We start from the raw sequence: 19,156 nt of genomic DNA, 5'->3' as shown, positions 1-19,156 counted from the left end.
GACGAATGGAAAAACTGGTAGAAGCCGACATCGGGGTAGATCAGTTTGGATACCATAGAAATGTTGGAAAACGTGAGGCAATACTGAACCTATGACTTGTTGTTGTTGTTGTTGTGGTCTTCAGTCCTGAGACTGGTTTGATGCAGCTCTCCATGCTACTCTATCCTGTGCAAGCTGCTTCTTCATCTCCCAGTACTTACTGCAACCTACATCCTTCTGAATCTGTTTAGTGTATTCATCTCTTGGTCTCCCTCTACGATTTTTACCCTCCACGCTGCCCTCCAATACTAAATTTGTGATCCCTTGATGCCTCAAAACATGTCCTACCAACCGATCCCATCTTCTAGTCAAGTTGTGCCACAAACTTCTCTTCTCCCCAATCCTCTTCAATACCTCCTCATTAGTAACGTGATCTACCCACCTTATCTTCAGCATTCTTCTGTAGCACCACATTTTGAAAGCTTCTATTCTCTTCTTGTCCGAACTAGTTATCGTCCACGTTTCACTTCCATACATGGCTACACTCCATACAAATACTTTCAGAAACGACTTCCGGACACGTAAATCTATACTTGATGTTAACAAATTTCTCTTCTTCAGAAACGATTTCCTTGCCATTGCCAGTCTACATTTTATATCCTCTCTACTTCGACCATCATCAGTTATTTTACTCCCTAAATAGCAAAACTCCTTTACTACTTTAAGTGTCTCATTTCCTAATCTAATTCCCTCAGGGTCACCCGATTTAATTTGACTACATTCCATTATCCTCGTTTTGCTTTTGTTGATGTTCATCTCATATCCTCCTTTCAAGACACTGTCCATTCCGTTCAACTGCTCTTCCAAGTCCTTTGCTGTCTCTGACAGAATTACAATGTCATCAGCGAACCTCAAAGTTTTTACTTCTTCTCCATGAATTTTAATACCTACTCCGAATTTTTCTTTTGTTTCCTTTACTGCTTGCTCAATATACAGATTGAATAACATCGGGGAGAGGCTACAACCCTGTCTCACACCTTTCCCAACCACTGCTTCCCTTTCATGGCCCTCAACTCTTATAACAGCCATCTGGTTTCTGTACAAATTGTAAATAGCCTTTCGCTCCCTGTATTTTACCCCTGCCACCTTCAGAATTTGAAAGAGAGTATTCCAGTTAACATTGTCAAAAGCTTTCTCTAAGTCTACAAATGCTAGAAACGTAGGTTTGCCTTTTCTTAATCTTTCTTCTAAGATAAGTCGTAAGGTTAGTATTACCTCACGTGTTCCAACATTTCTACGGAATCCAAACTGATCTTCCCTGAGGTCTGCTTCTACCAGTTTTTCCATTTGTCTGTAAAGAATACGCGTTAGTATTTTGCAGCTGTGACTTATTAAACTGATAGTTCAGTAATTTTCACATCTGTCAACACCTGCTTTCTTTGGGATTGGAATTATCATATTCTTCTTGAAGTCTGAGGGTATTTCGCCTGTCTCATACATCTTGCTCACCAGATGGTAGAGTTTTGTCATGACTGGCTCTCCCAAGGCCATCAGTAGTTCTAATGGAATGTTGTCTACTCCCGGGGCCTTGTTTCGACTCAGGTCTTTCAGTGCTCCGTCAAACTCTTCACGCAGTATCTTATCTCCCATTTCGTCTTCATCTACATCCTCTTCCATTTCCATAATATTGTCCTCAAGTACATCGCCCTTGTATAAACCCTCTATATACTCCTTCCACCTTTCTGCCTTCCCTTCTTTGCTTAGAACTGGGTTGCCATCTGAGCTCTTGATATTCATACAAATGGTTCTCTTCTCTCCAAAGGTCTCTTTAATTTTCCTGTAGGCAGTATCTATCTTACCCCTAGTGAGACAAGCCTCTAAATCCTTACATTTGTCCTCTAGCCATCCCTGCTTAGCCATTTTGCACTTCCTGTCGATCTCATTTTTGAGACGTTTGTATTCCTTTTTGCCTGCTTCATTTACTGAATTTTTATATTTTCTCCTTTCATCAATTAAATTCAATATTTCTTCTGTTACCCAAGGATTTCTACTAGCCCTCATCTTTTTACCTACTTGATCGTCTGCTGCTTTCACTACTTCATCCCTCAGAGCTACCCATTCTTCTTCTACTGTATTTCTTTCCCCCATTCCTGTCAATTGTTCCCTTATGCTCTCCCTGAAACTCTGTACAACCTCTGGTTCTTTCAGTTTATCCAGGTCCCATCTCCTTAAATTCTCACCTTTTTGCAGTTTCTTCAGTTTCAATCTGCAGTTCATAACCAATAGATTGTGGTCAGAATCCACATCTGCCCCTGGAAATGTCTTACAATTTAAAACCTGGTTCCTAAATCTCTGTCTTACCATTATATAATCTATCTGATACCTTTTAGTATCTCCAGGATTCTTCCAGGTATACAACCTTCTTTTATGACTCTTGAACCAAGTGTTAGCTATGATTAAGTTATGCTCTGTGCAAAATTCTACAAGGCGGCTTCCTCTTTCATTTCTTCCCTCCAATCCATATTCACCTACTATGTTTCCTTCTCTCCCTTTTCCTACTGACGAATTCCAGTCACCCATGACTATTAAATTTTCGTCTCCCTTCACTACCTGAATAATTTCTTTTATCTCGTCATACATTTCATCTATTTCATCATCATGTGCAGAGCTAGTTGGCATATAAACTTGTACTACTGTAGTAGGCATGGGCTTTGTGTCTATCTTCGCCACAATAATGTGTTCACTATGCTGTTTGTAGTAGCTAACCCACACTCCTATTTTTTTATTCATTATTAAACCTACTCCTGCATTACCCCTATTTGATTTTGTATTTATAACCCTGTTATCACCTGACCAAAAGTCTTGTTCCTCCTGCCACCGAACTTCACTAATTCCCACTATATCTAACTTTAACCTATCCATTTCCCTTTTTAAATTTTCTAACCTACCTGCTCGATTAAGGGATCTGACATTCCACGCTCCGATCCGTAGAACGCCAGTTTCCTTTCTCCTGATAATGATGTCCTCTTGAGTAGTCCCCACCCGGAGATCCGAATGGGGGACTATTTTACCTCTGGAATATTTTACCCAAGAGGACGCCATCATCATTTAATCATACAGTAAAGCTGCATGTCCTCGGGAAAAATTACGGGTGTAGTTTCCCCTTGCTTTCAGCCGTTCGCAGTACCAGCACAGCAAGGCCGTTGTGGTTAATGTTACAAGGCCAGATCAGTCAATCATCCAGACTGTTGCCCCTGCAACTACTGAAAAGGCTGCTGCCCCTCTTCAGGAACCACATGTTTGTCTGGCCTCTCAAAAGATACCCCTCCGTTGTGGTTGCACCTACGGTATGGCCATCTGTATCGCTGAGGCACGCAAGCCTCCCCACCAACGGCAAGGTCCATGGTTCATGACTTATCTTAGAAAATAGATTAAGGAAAGGCAAACCTACATTTCTAGCATTTTTAGATTTAGAGAAAGCTTTTGACAATGTTGACTGGAATACTCTCTTTCAAATTCTGAAGGTGGCAGGAGTAAAACACAGGGAGCAAAAGGCTATTTACAATTTGTACAGAAACCAGATGGCAGTTATAAGAGTCGAGGGGAATGAAAGGGAAGCAGCGGTTGGGAAGGGAGTGAGACAGGGTTGTAGCCTCTCCCCGATGTCATTCAATCAGCATATTGAGCAAGCAGTAAAGGAAACTAAAGAAAAATTCAGAGTAGGTATTAAAATCCATGGAGAAGAAATAAAAACTTTGAGATTCGCCGATGGCATTGTAATTCTGTCAGAGACAGCAAAGGACTTGGAAGAGCAGTTGAACGGAATGGACAGTGTCTTGAAAGGAGGATATAAGATGAACATCAACAAAAGCAAAACGAGGACAATGGAATGTAGTCGAATTAAGTCAGGTGATGCTGAGGGAATTAGATTACGAAATGAGACACTTAAAATAGTAAAGGAGTTTTGCTATTTGAGGAGCAAAATAACTGATGATGGTCGAAGTAGTAAGGATATAAAATGTAGACTGGCAATGGCAAGGAAAGTGTTTCTGAAGAAGAGAAATTTGTTAACATTGAGTATAGATTTAAGTGTCAGGAAGTCGTTTCTGAAAGTATTTGTATGGAGTGTAGCCATGTATGGAAGTGAAACATGGATGATAAATAGTTTGGACAAGAAGAGAATAGAAGCTTTTGAAATGTGGTGCTACAGAAGAATGCTGAAGATTAGATGGGTATATCACATAACTAATGAGGAGGTATTGAATAGGATTGGGGAGAAGAGGAGTTTGTGGCACAACATGACAAGAAGAAGGGACCGGTTGGTAGGACATGTTTTGAGGCATCAAGGGATCACAAATTTAGCACTGGAGGGCAGTGTGGAGGGTAAAAATCATAGAGGGTGACCAAGAGATGAATACACTAAACAGATTCAGAAGGGTGTAGGTTGCAGTAAGTACTGGGAGATGAAGGAGCTTGCACAGGATAGAGTAGCATGGAGAGCTGCATCAAACCAGTCTCAGGACTGAAGACCACAACAACAACAACATTACTTAGCTAGGCACTCTACCATCAGACATCACTTTGTCAAATATTATGTGAGAGAGGTCACAAAAATCATTAGGTCATTAAAAAGCTGTAACTTTCCTGGCTATGACAGTGCTTCAACCAATGTCTTAAAATCTTGTGCTGGCTTGGTAACACCCACCTTGAGTCACTATTGTAGCTAGTTGATGACTCAGAGCATGTTTCCCAGAAGGACTGAAGTAGGTTACTAACTCAGTAACATCCATTTACAAAATTTTAGGTAAGCGACTGAACCATCTCCCTCCTTCCCAAAAATTTTTTGAAGACATTACTACAGAATACTATGACTGTGACAATAATATTTTCATAACAGTTTAGTTTAGCTTCTGCAGAGTCATAAATTACCTTCCTGAGAATAATATTTTAATAACAGCTGATTTTGTCTTCTACAAAGTTTTCTCTATGGGTGAAACAGCAGTGTATGGCCTCATAAACTCATCTCTTGAAACACAGCCTGTAACCAATGCTTTTTAGTGCTCTCTCCAAATCTGGTGTAGAAATATCTACCAATTTTCTGTACAGAGAAACTTCCACATTCATCATATTTGATTTTATAAATTACTGACAGTGTAAATGTTTTATTTTTCCTTTTTTGTGTGTCATTATTATCCCGACTTTGTAGTTAATGTGGAACCCAAAAATTATTGGCTGTTTTATCTGATGTGGCACCATAATAAGGTAAAGCAACATATCTCGTTTTTCTGGTTATCCTTCTCATGTTGATATTATTTCTTTATCAACATTTTCGTTTTTGTTCTGCAATTTTGTACAAGATATTTTGTCTACCATATTGTCACCACATGTTATGTGTTTTAGTACATATAAGTACAGTATATAACTCTGTGGTGTCTCTAGTGCAGAGTGCCCTATCTTTGACTCTGACCTCTTTGATCAGCTTTTGCTCTATGTCTCTCAGTGCACAACTTCTGTTGAGCCATGTTTGTTCTTTCTGTCTCAGTGATTAATAAATGTATAAACAATACTTAGTGTGTTATTACTGACCACCCACATGTGATAACCACAGTGGTGACCCCGACATCATCATTGTGTTTATCGCAAGTTATTTTGTGCTTGTTTTTGTCATTAACGAACTTCATGTGCCAGGCCACACTGTTCTTGCCACAATGGATCTACCAGTGTCTTTCTGTGCTAGTGCCACACACCCTATTAATTGTGCTTGTGACCACGAGTGGTCAAGTGTACCTAATGCACATGTGGTTAAAAGTGAACAATTATTTAAGCCAGTGGCCGGCTAACCTTAACGGGCTCCTGCCTGGCCTAAATATTCGACAGCAAGAGCACTGCTTGACAAGTGCCTTTCTCACCGTCCAGAGGAGGCTATCTGCCACATTATTCATGACGAGCATCTAGATGACTGCACCCCTTCACAGCTTTGGTGGCGCCTACCTGCATTAACTGACAATCAAGCATTGCCTGGCACCGCGCTTGGAACGTTGTGGATGGTCAAGATGCCTTCAGATCTGCAACTTCATATCTGTCTCACGTCACTGACCCACTAGAGGTTCGATTATGCATGGCAGATCAGGCTTACGCTATCATTCGTCACAGTCACTGCCTGTCACGAACAACGTCTCAATCAACCTTAGTTGGTATGCCTGCACCTTCGGTTCCGCACCCAGCCAGCAGAGGCCAGCGTGCTCGCCTCGGCTGCTAGTCAGGAGCCTCCACCTAGCAGCCTACCCGTGGTACTGCCAGTGGGCTCCCAACAGCTGGTGACCTTGCCTGAGCAGCAATCTGATTGGCTACCGGCCCCGTTGCAGTCAGCTGCAGTCTCCTTCCGCACAACACGGCACCGTCCCGACAACCGGCCTACCCGCTGTGCTGGTTCCACACTACTTACAGGGCCGCTGCCCGCAACTGCCACGCGCTTTGCGCCTACCTAAATGATTCTGTCAGGCACGTTTAGGCGCCACATCACACCATGTTCCTTCACGGCACTTACCATCTGACACTGCGCCACTCGCTTCAGCGACGTGACGCCTCAATGCCACAGATATGTCATCAGGCACCCACTTTCTCATCGACACCGGAGCCAACGTTAGCGTTATCCTGGCCAAGCATGCCAGTGACACACTTTCACCTGCTAACCTCACCTTGATTGCTGCCAATCATTCTCCTATTGCGGTCCATGGCTCCATCAAGATGTCGCTTCGCCTATGATTGGTCCACACCTTTCCCTAGACATTCAACATTTCTGATGTGGATGAACCTTGATCGGGTTGGATTTTCTACACCATTGCAAACTTTCACCAGACCTGCAGGCCACCGTTCTCCGCCATGCATCCAGCTCTACTGTTCTGCGCTCAAATGAGTTCAGCACAACTTCGCTCTCTGCCTCCATGGCTATGCTTTCCACATGTGCATCCCTCCTCGAGCGCCTTGTTACACAGCTCACAAATTGACGAACTCCACATCCAGAATGATGCATTATGCACCCGCATTGCCTGTGCTTCTGCTGAATTGTCACACACATGACATACGATACGTCGCCTATCTGAAGAACCACTACGGGGTGACCCAACACACGCCTCTGCTGCACCTTCTCCCCAATCTGTTCCTGTGTCTAGCATTCTTCCGCCTGCTGTCATTTTCTCACCACCGCAGACAAATCTACAAGACGCATATCCATGCTCTGATCCTGTACCCTGTCTTCCCTCTCCAACTTCAGTCAATGCACCGCCTATGCCGCCCTGGTTCAGCAAGGTCAGTGAACCGACATTCCTGACCCCTCTTGCCGACCTCCCTTCGCGAGTATCGGCCATCAGTAATGGCACTTCCTTCGGCCTATTTGAACAGTTACATGCCTTATGGACTGAAAAATGCTAGGCAGACATGGCGGCAGTTCATTGATTCCATTTTGCTACCTCTGCCACTTGCTTATGCTTACTTAGATGATATACTGATCTTTTTCTCCACTGCTGAGGAGCATCAAGTTCACCTCGATGCAGTCCATTTGGTTCTCACTGTCAATGGCATGGTGATCAACCATGATAAATCTCAACTCTGTTCCATATCAGTTACCTTCCCAGGCCATAGTGTCTCTGCCGATGGCCTCCGTCTGACGAATTCTTGTGTCGAAACCATACTCATTCTTCGTCTTCCTGTGATTATGCTCAGCTCTGTCATTTTCTGGGTATGACAAACTTTTACAGCCGCCATGTTCCTCAAGTTGCCTCCATCCAAATGGCCCTCACTGACACCCACTCTGGCAAAAACACCACTGGGAAACGGAAGTTGGACGGGGCAAACCTATGCTCAATGCATTTATTTTTTCAGAGAAACTGACTAAGAGCCAGTGTAAGTGGTTGGCTTTCGATCGTGAGCTCCTCACTGTGTACGAGGTGATTAAACACTTCTGTAGTGACATAGAGGGGCGACCTTTCACGATCTACTCAGATCACAAGCCTCTCGTGGATGCTATTCATAACCCAGCTAAAGACTTTCTGCCAAGGCATTTCCACCATAAGGACTACATCTGTCAGCACATGCTATATCCACGGCGCAGAGAATGTTGTGGCAGACTACCTATCCCAAATCTGCGTACTAACCGCAACACTGAATCTGGAAGAGCTCGCCTGACTTCAAGCCGAAGATGACGATATACAGTGATTAATTTCAGACAACGAGTCATCGCTCTCTGTCCAACCTCATATCCTACATGGGTTGATGACGCCAGTCCTTTGCGACATCTCTACGGGCACTCCCCGCCACCTGGTCCCTACTGCCCTTTGTCACAGTGTCTTTACTGCTTTGCACGGGTTGGCTCACCCTGTAACGCAAACGATGATGAGACTTGTTACTGAGCGCTTTGTCTGGCCCGGCGTGAAGCATGACTGCTGCACTTGGATCCACGTATGCGTACCATGCCAGCATAGCAAGGTCGGCAGGAACACTCAACCTCCATTAGGCAAGTTTGATGTTCCAAGAGGGCACCTTCGGCACGTCCACATCGACGTCGTTGGTCCCCTCCCCCTTTCTGAGGAGTACAGATACATCTTATCGATCATCGACCGCATAACCCACTGGGTCAAGGTGGACCCTCTTGTTGACATCATGTTTGAGACCATTGCTCGTTCTTTCGTCTCGGCATGGGTTGCTAGTTCGGCTGTCCCGTCTCTCACGACTGACCAGGTGTGACAAAGAAAACTGAGATATTTTAATTCCCCTCTTGTTTTGCCATTTGCCTCCTTAAATTCATTTTTTCATTTACTGGACTACGATTAACATACGTGAGTATAATCTGCATTTTCATAATAGAGAAAGCTTGGCCCTCAGTTTTAAAGAATATAATACCAGATCAAATTTTGTGCTTAGTTTTATGTATGTAATTGATTTTATAATTTATTTTGACTATTGCTAGTTAGTATCTTTCATTATAGGGTGAAATCAGCAATTGTTTTGTAACTTAAATTCTATTGTTGACATTTAAACAAATATAAATTCTGCAATAACCGTAAACATTTGGAAGACGAAATGCTAGTAATTTTAAAGTATTTATTTGGCTCTATTAAAAAACATGTGAACAAAGCCAGCCCTTAATTAATTCCAAAGTAGTTAACCGTTTTGTCAAAAGTATTGTTTGCGTAATGATATATGTCAATTTCATCATTTAAACAAATAATTCGGCCTAAACCTTGTAATAGACAAAACTGTTAAAAGGAAGGAATTTTTCTATGTATTCAGTTAATTGAATGAGTTAAGTTTTAATTGTAATTTCTGTAAATTACACTTTGAACAATGTGTAGTTTCAGTACCTATTATTGTGATGATATATAATAGGGCCCGATTTTTGGTCACGAGACAGTCAGTCCATGGCTGAGTTTCAGACGAGAAACCTGTGTTGGTTAAAACAACAACAATGCGTCAACTTAACTGTGGAACAAGTGTTAAACTATTAGGCTATGTGTAAAACAAACGACGGTGTCTGTTCCATATGTACCTGATTATTCCGAAAGAACAGTGAATTATTTGGTTGTGCTTTCACTGCTCATAGACGTTCAATTGTAAACTATTGTAGCAGTATGTGGAGGTCCACGTGCTAAATATTAAGGAGGCTTATGGTAAGTATAACAATAGTGCAATGGCCATGTATTAAATGTGTATATGGGGGGTTGTGAAAAGTGACAGTAAAAGACAGTGAAACATAACTGTGCATCAGTCGGCTACATTATTTACCGTAGTCAGTGTCCAAATTACAAACCACATTTTTCAGCCAGTGTAGTAACGCAGTACATTGACACCGAGGACAACAAATGAAGAAATAAAGTGGGCGGAACTGTGACACAGGGACGACAGTTTGAGCCCAAGCTCTCTACATGACTGTGTGAACTCTCCAGTGTTGCTAAATTCCACATCACGGCTTACCACCCGCAGACGAACGGCCTGGTCGAATGGTGGCATTGCACTCTCAAGGCCATGCTTATGTGTTATGACGGCTGATGGTCTGAGGCCCTCCCTTGGGTCCTGCTGGGCATTCGCTCGGCCCATAAAGACGACTTGAACGCATCGCTCTCTGAGATTCTCTACGGCGAACCCCTCCTTCTTCCAACAGAGTTCGTGGAGGGTTCACCGTCGGCTGATACTATGGATCTTCCGGCTCTGGTTGAATGGGTACGTGCACATGTTGCATGCCTCTACACTCCTCTTGCCACGCCCTCACTCCACTCTGCCTGTGTTCGTCCACAAGGACCTTGCATCATGTGAATTTGTGATGCTGTGTGACAACTCCATGCAAGCAGCCTTGCAGCCACCTTATTTGGGACCTCACTGCATGTTACGTCAGGGAGGAAACACGTTCATTATTCAACTACATGGATGACCACAGCCGGTGTCTGTTAATAGCCTGAAACTGGTGTGGTCACTCTCCGACCTGCCTTCCAACGCTTCTGACCTGGCTCCCGTCACTGTCAGTCTGCTTCCCGACACCACCAACCTGCCTTTGACTGACATATCTCCTCCTACACAGCAGTTGACCACACAGGACCCTTGCAGCACAGTTTCCAACGTACCTACTTCTCGTGCCGGCTGCTGTCAATGACCGCTGCGCTGGCACGATGGTTACGAATTTGAGTGATCAAGCTTCCCTCCGCCATGCTCCACACTACAGGGGGGAAAAGGGGAGGGTCGGCTCTGTGGCGCTGTGGCATCTCTGGCACAGAGCACTCTATATTTGACTCGACCTCTTTGAACTGCTTTTGTCCTATGTCTCAGTGCTTAATAAATGTATATAAGATACTTAGTGCAAGTTATTACTGACCACCCATAGGTGATAACCACAAATCTTTGATAATTTCACTCTGTTCTAAAGGGAGCTTAATTATTCTGTTGTCATGTAGTAAAATCAGACTTCCTTATGTATTTCTGCATGGCATGAACAGTTATATACAGTTTATACTGTCAGTGCACGTTGATTTCCAAAATATTCCAAATGTATTGGTGCCATTGTCATTTTGTACCACTGATGAATCTAAAAAATTGCTTGTCTAGTTCCACAGTAAAGCCAATATTTGGATGGACACTGTTAAATTCTGAAAGCATACTTTTGATTTCAGTAGTTGTACCATTAAAAGAACAAGATTATCACCTTCCTACAGATCATTATATAAAATCTTGTTAGTCGTGTTAATACATTTTTCACAGAAATGGTTCTCTACATCATTTACATAAATATCTGCTAGTGTGCTAGCAATAAACTGCCCATGGCAACACCACCTGGTTGTGAATACATCTCAATTTGCAATTTAAAATACTTGAAAGACAATATCAATTGTAACAACTGAATAATTTCATCAGTTTTGGCTATTCCAATTTAATTATGTTTGAGTAGGTTCTTTTTTATAACATCAATGATTTCTATTATCAGAGCATTAGCACCTTTAAAGAACCACCACAATATACACTCAATAAACAAACAGACCTCAGAAATAAAAATTTTCTCAGTTGTTTTTGACATTTACTCTAATGTATTATAAGCGTACATTTCTTTAGATGTGTCACCCTGTCATGATATACACAGTCCACTCAAAATTACATTACATAAAATGGTTATCTAATTGATAACTGACTGGTATCATTAACTGGTTGCTCTTTGATGTGCATGAATATTTCACTGTAAACTGTGCCCCATGTCAGTCAACCTGTATGTCAAAAATCTTGTAAGTAAACAAATGTCAACAAAATGATAACTGTTGTGCATACTGTTAATCCCATACTACACTGTTCTCAATATGTTGTATTTCATTTTGTAGCTGCTTGAAAATGACCCAAAACGCTGAAATTACAATAATAAAACAAAAAAACTAACAGCTAAAAGCAACATGAGATCATTTAAAAAAGCTACTTGTTATGCTCCCATGGCTCTGCAGCATTGGGGCAGTTAGAAAACCACAGTGAGGTGCAACTTGATGGAACATTGCTGGACAAGGTCTGTGATGTTGGAGTCAATATTTGCCAAGACTAAATGTTGTCACGCCAAATTTTTCATATGTGACATGCCTCAGCGGGTGATGTTGCGGAGGCACAGTACTTGCAGCTGAAGAGAATGTGGAATCAAGATGTGACAGTGGTCCTCAAGTGAGATCCAGAACAGAAACCCTTGATTTAGGTGTAGCAGTTGCTGCTGTGGCCAGAAGAGAAGAAATTTGGCTCAGACATGTGTGCCCTTCCAGCCATGCTGCACAAAGCAGGCAAGTCGGTGTAATTTACCGTGGATTATTCATTTGCAGAGGATTACAAAGCTGGAAATTTAAGTGTTCCAGGGATGAGAGGTCACCATTGCCGCATCTCAATCGATATTGGAATGAATACCAGCTCTGTGAGGAGCAACAATGTGTGGCTAAGCATCTCTAGGTTCAACAGAGAGTTTCACAGTTTCTTGCTTTTGAGGCACACCAGTGATTAATATGGAATCTAAAGATGTGATTGGACATGAATACTTCATCGGATGAAGTGTTCAATAGAAAGCCAAGTAGTGTACTGACTTTTATGATTGTAAATCAGAGGAATTGTGGCCAGTAATTCGCTTGTAGGGAAAGCCATCCAACATTGAAGCATTCACGAAAGCTGAGGTTCTATTCAAGTCCTTTGGCATTATTTTGCTACTGCAATTGGATAATACCTTGCAACAATGGAAATAATAAATCTAGTCCATTACGCTTAATGAACTTCACCCAACTGGTCAACAGCTAATACTAATGCAGAAAGAATTCATCACTGAAAAGGAGAAGAGCAATTGTCAAAGAAGTGTGCAATCGAAGAGGAACTTCACAAATTGTGATTCCTACTTAGCTCCTGTAGGTCGGCAGCCCAATCCACATAAGATGGCTTTGGGTCCTTTTTTCACTGCAAAAATTCTAACCTGACGGCAATAACTGTTTAACTGTTTTTTTTTTTTTGGTCAAATAATCTACTTGTAACACAAAAAAATATTATAGACAACTAAGGTATGCCTGGGTAGGCCCTAATTTTTATATTATGTGATGAGTTCAGGATTTCCAGACAAGAACATGGTAAGCGTCCCGCTCTTCATGTTGTTGGTTAAACTGTGGAAAAGCCATAAACATGAGTGAGACAGGATTTGTTCCTGGTACATTCATTAATGCTTGCTTATAATACAGTTGTTGTTAGCTTCTGATAACTCTGTGTGGCTTATGTTAGTACTAGTTACCAGTGTTCCATGGTTGAAAACTCTCACAATTGTTCAAGGTCCAATTTTTACACTTGACAGGTCCCGAGTCATTGCCACTTTGGTAAAATATGATATATGGACATTACCAACAGAGGCTTGCCCAGTTTATTCACAACAAGGGAGATATAGAAGATGCTGCTCAGAAATTGTACAGGCTATCTTAAGTTCACATTCCAAAGCAAAGCCCAGTCCATGCCTTAACAAAGTTAAGCCTATGTGTCTATGAGGAACCGAGTTCACAATATAAGCACATTACCCAAGCTGATAGCATACTCGCAGTGAACTCTACAGATCACTTCACAACTGACTCAGACCCACCCTGGACCAGCTTACATGGAGAATTCTTGTGTGGTATCACCAGAAGTCACTCCTGATTACAAGCACCCTCCAGGTAGTTCATCACACCAGTTGACAGTAATGATGCGCCAGCTATTTGGTTTCCCTAGCGACATCAGGTGATCTAGCTACATTACACATGAACAAAAATCGGCTACCTGCTTTATCTATGTCTGAGCCTGTATGATTATTCCGTATCATATTGCCACAAATGTTTACATGCAGATACCTGAATGAGTTAAGTTGCTCTAGTCCAAGGTGACATTGGGTAATGGATGATGTGCTCTTTTGCGGCTGGTTCTTCAGAGTGGTTTGAGTGTTAAGCTATGTTTGGAATAAGTCAAATTGCAAAAGTAAAGAGAGATATACTAGAGTTGATGTAAAGTTACTTTAAAGCCTACAGCAGTAGATGCACCATGTATAGACAAGCTGTAATACTTCCAGCTCCTTTAGGTTGTAGCGCATGAGAAACACACAAAAGAGAAAAAAGGTACTAATAATAAGCTGGGTGGAAACAACAGGTCAATAAGACAAGAAATTACAGATTAAAAAAGGGACAGAAAGACACATGGTTAGAAAAAAATCATTGTTAATGTTCCAGAAGTTGAATCTAAAGTGTAATACAATGCAGACCTTCATCTGTCTTACAGCATTTTCTTCTAGTGAACGAATGTCTTGAAGGGCACAGAAACTAGGAGTTTACTTTTACAAATAACATTGAGAACATCGACATTTATCCATGAAGTACATTTAATGCAGCTTTAAGGTAAATATTAAACTAAGAGAAAAAAATTCTTTGGTTATCCAAGATGAAAATGTAGGTAGAAGCTCTTTAAGCAATGATTAAGATTATTGCCAATTTTGATTTCCCAATAATCCGTGCCGTATGTTCCTATGTGTGGCTCACAGTTCATGAGCTTATTCAAGTTATCCTGTTTTATGTTTATTTATTCATTCATTCATTAGATGCCGTTAAGAAGGGCCACCTTTCAGGAATGTGGCAAAGTCATTACATTTTGCAATTTTGTTTACATTTCCTCTCCTACACAAAGTTATAAAAGATTGATGGTCAGTTTCTGTTCTTGAGCAGCTCCCTTACATAATGTTTTCCCCCAACTTTCATTTATGTTTGAAGTTTTCATTTGTGATTTTATTGTTTAATTGAAAATATAATGCTGTAGCCAAAAATAGGTATTGATATTTCATCCATGAAAAACAAAATATTTAAATATTAAATATGTAACTAATTCTTATTTAGAAAAGTGGTACTTTAAATTATATTTATGCCATTACTGACCTTAGACCAGGTACCAGTGTGCCACTTCACAGGACAGTCCACAATGTTGCAATACTGTCTGTTAGGAGGAGGTGGTTGAGGACACATGCTATTTGGCACAATGATTGTATTACTTCCTCCTCTTGTTACCTCATGGATGCATGTTACTTCTCTTGTTCTTATACCAATGCCACAAGGCTTAGAACAAGCTTGATACTCAGAATAATTCCATCGAGGAGGACATGGAAATTCATTACATGTTCGATATAATGTTTCTGGCCTGCTTTCTTTATCACAGAAATATGGGTTCACAGTTTTCTGTGTGCTTTCATGAACACATATTATAAATGACTCTTGCATACCTATTGAAAATAAAATGAAGATATGATAAAATTAATGCAGAATTACATAAATATTTATTTCTTTCTTAACATATATGTCCTAGTTGTGCTATGATTTATTTCTAGAAATGTTCTAATTTCATTAAAATGCATACAGTCATGAAAATGTGTGCAAAAGTCCAGTTTGCTTTATGTTATCTTGACATCATGAAACCATGGCTTGTGAAAATGTTCTTACTGGAAATAAGAACAACAACAAACCCTCTATTAAATGTCCTATTTATTTGTCAGTGCACACAATTAAACTTCATTTAGTCCACTGATTCATGAGGAGTATGTATTTTGAATTTAATGTTATGCAAGCACACGCACACCCTCACAAAAAAACACACACACATACACAGAACACACACACACACACACACACACACACACACACACACACACACACACACACACACACACACTGTTCACTTTAATCTTTCAATATATGCATGAGGACAAATCACCACTCTTCAAATAGAAGCTGCTGAGTGTCAAGCAGATAAGAAACAATGGTAACTAGTTGAGATTTAGGAAAAATTTTTTCAGCTCGCTCTGTTTGTTTGTGTGTGTGTGTGTGTGTGTGTGTGTGTGTTAGTTCTCTCAAGAAGGGTTTTGCTTGAAAGTTCAACTGTTATCAATATTTTCTACATGCGAACCTGTTGCTCAGTGTTTCTCTTTACTTGATCTATCCTCATTTATATGCTGTCCTGTACATTCCACTGACTGACATAATTTTGTTTCCCAAGCTTTTATCATCTGTACTCACCTTTATTTAAATATACCTACTAAGTATTGCAGAACAGTAAAATGTTGAGACTTCATCATTAGACAAGAAAAATTATGAACGTAAAAATTTTCTGTAGTAGTTTTACAATTTCTCTTCCTTGGATGCAGCCAAAACATATTCATATAAGCTAAATTATATATTAACTTCTGGCAGTAATTAACCCCTAACTACACTACCTATTCAGACTGAGATTAGTAAATTCATGGGATAGTTTTCACCCCAAAACATGATAACCATATGAAACTTATTTATTTCTACATTTCTCTAAGCTACTGTGAAGCAATCACTAGAACAAATGTTTCTATTTATGAAAATACAATCTGTATTAAAAAAGAAAACACAATCTTACTAACAATTAAGGCTGCTACATCCTTTTAAACAGAGTTTTTGGAATGAACTTAAAAAACAAATAAAATCTATTTCAATAATATTCAGAAACATGTTTCGAGATCAAATAATGATTGATTAAGTAAACTAGAAAGAGAAAAATAAACAATGACTTTCAATAAAAATGTGGCAGTAGATACATGAATGAATCAACTAAAACCATGAAAAGTATCCTATTTTAAATGATCTTCACAGTCAAAATGTACTTTTTTGTGAAAGGAAAGAATTTTGTACACTTATTTTTGACATTTAGAACATTTTTGGTAGTTTTTGTGTCTTTAAGGCACAGTCATATGTGACACCATTACAGCCTTGACTCTTTTGACTGACTTGATGTCACTTGTACTTGCACTACAATTCAACTCTGCTATAATTTTCACAATTTTTGCCAGGAACTTCGTCCACTGCAGTCTGCAAGTCACTAGAAAATTTTTGGAATTCATTTTTCTCTTTTTGATATTTGCTTTAATCAGTGCCATCTACATCTTCATTTACATCTATACTCTGCAAATCAGTGTGAGGTGCACGGCAGAGGGTATGTCCCATTGTATCAGTTACTAGGATACCTTTCTGTTCCATTCACATATGGAACATGGGAAGGATGATCGTTTGAGTGCCTCTGTGCATGCAATATTTATTCTAATCTTATCTTCATGATCCCTATGTGAGTAATATGTAGGGGGTTGTAGTATATTCCTAAACTAATCATTTAAAGCCAGTTCTTGAAACTTTGTTAATAGACTTTCTTGGGATACTTCACATCTGTCTTCAAGAGTCTTCCAGTTTAGTCCCTTCAGTATCTCTGTGACACTCTCTCAAGGATTAAACAAACCTGTGACCATTTGTGCTTCCCTTCTCTGTACATGTTCAATGTCCCCTGTTAGTTCTATCTGGTATGAGTCCCGCACACTTGAGCAATATTCTAGAACTGGTCACATGAGTGATTTGTAAGCACTCTCCATTGTAGAATGATTACACTTCCCCAGTATTCTACCAATAACTGAAGTTTACCACCTGCTTTACCCATGACTGAACGCATGTGATCATTTCATTTCATATCCCTACAAAGTGTTATATCCAGCTATTTGTATAAGTTGTCCAATTCCAACACTAACTCATTGATATTATAGTCATAGGATACTACATTTTTTCATTTTGTGAAGTGCACTCTTTTACATTTCTGGATACTTAAAGCAAGTTGCCAATCTCTGCACCATTTTGAAATCTTGTCAAGATCTAACCGAATATTCATGTTGCTGCTTTCAGATAGTACTTCATTATAGATAACTGAACCATCTGCAAAAAGCCCAGTTCTACTATTAATATTGTCTGCCAGATCATTAATATACAACATGAACAGAAAGGGTCCCAGCACACTTCCCAGGGGCATACCAGATGTTACTTTTACATCTGACGAATACTCTCCATCGCAGATAACATGTTGCATCCTCTCTACCAAAAAATCCTCAATCCAGTCACAAATTTCACTTGATACCCCATATGATTGCTCTTTTTAAGATAAGCATAGGTGTGGTACTGAGTCAAATGATTTTTGGAAATCAAGAAATACAGCATCTTGATCCAAAGCTTTCAGTATGTCATGTGACAAAAGTGCAGGTTGGGATCCACGTGATCGATGTTTTCGAAATCCATGCTGGTTGGCATTGAGGAGATAATTCTGTTTAAGATACCTCATTATGTTTGAGCTTACAATATGTTCTAAGATCCTACAATAGAGTGATGTCAACGATATTGGACAGTAGTTTTGCAGATCACTTCTTCCACCCTTCTTGTAGACAGGTGTGACCTGTGCCTGTTTCCAAAAATTGGGCTCAGTTTTTTGTTCAAGTGGTTGACAATAGATTACAGTTATAAGAGCAGCTATCTCAGACACAAATTAAATATAGAATCTGACAGGGATTCCATTGGGGCCTGGAGCTTTGTTCAATTTTAATGATTTCATCTGTTTCTCAAGACCACTGACGCTAATACTTATTTCATTCATCTTTTGAGTGGTACAGGCATTAGATTGGGGCAATTCTCCTGGTTTTTCACTTGAAAACAGAGCTAAGTATTTCAGCTTTTGCTTTGCTCGCCCTCAACTTCAATTCCTATCTCTTTCATTAGGGATTGGACACTAACTTTAGTGCCATTAACAACCTTTCCGTACGACCATAATTTCTTTGGGTTCTGTGAAAGATCACCTGCCAGCATTCTGCTACGGTAGTCATTGAAAGTATCACGCATTGCTCTCTTGACAGCCAAATGTGTTTCATTCAGTATCTCTATATCTATAGCCCTACACCTTGTTTTACACCTTTTACGCAGTAATCTCTGTTGCTTTAGAAGTTTCTTTACAGTGACTATATGCCATGGAGATTCCCTGCCATTACAGACCATTCTAATGGATACATATCTATCCAGCACATGGTCAACTGTTCTTTTAAACTTCAGCCAGAGTTCCTCTACATGCTCCTGCCCTGTGCTGAAAGTTTCAAGTTCCTTATTGAGATATAACACTACTGACTTTTTTTATCTAGTTTACTGAACACATACCCTTTCTGCGTGTTTTAGTTGTCCTTTGTACTTTGGTAACCATTGTTGCTACAACCACATCATGGTCACAGATACCAGTGTTGATGTGGACATCCTCAAAGAGGTCAGGTCTATTTGTTGCCATTAGATCCAGTATATTTCCATCATGAATGGGGTTC

At 40.3% G+C, this 19,156-nt stretch overlaps 1 protein-coding gene across 1 annotated transcript in view; it reads right to left on the bottom strand.

Moving 5' to 3' along the window:
- The window catches only part of LOC124798414 (protein madd-4-like), a 473,991-nt gene that overhangs the window by 135,246 nt on the left and 319,589 nt on the right, over positions 1 to 19,156 (bottom strand). Inside the window, exon 11 of the mRNA XM_047261811.1 lies at positions 14,904 to 15,244. Within this exon, the coding sequence (XP_047117767.1) occupies positions 14,904 to 15,244 (341 nt within the window). The remainder of the gene's footprint in view (positions 1 to 14,903; positions 15,245 to 19,156) is intronic.

The sequence above is a fragment of the Schistocerca piceifrons genome, chromosome 5 (genome assembly GCF_021461385.2).
Source record: "Schistocerca piceifrons isolate TAMUIC-IGC-003096 chromosome 5, iqSchPice1.1, whole genome shotgun sequence".
Classification (NCBI taxonomy): Eukaryota; Metazoa; Arthropoda; class Insecta; order Orthoptera; family Acrididae; genus Schistocerca; species Schistocerca piceifrons.
The sequence above is the reverse complement of the archived record's forward strand: the minus strand, read 5'-3'. Positions and strand labels throughout refer to the sequence as shown.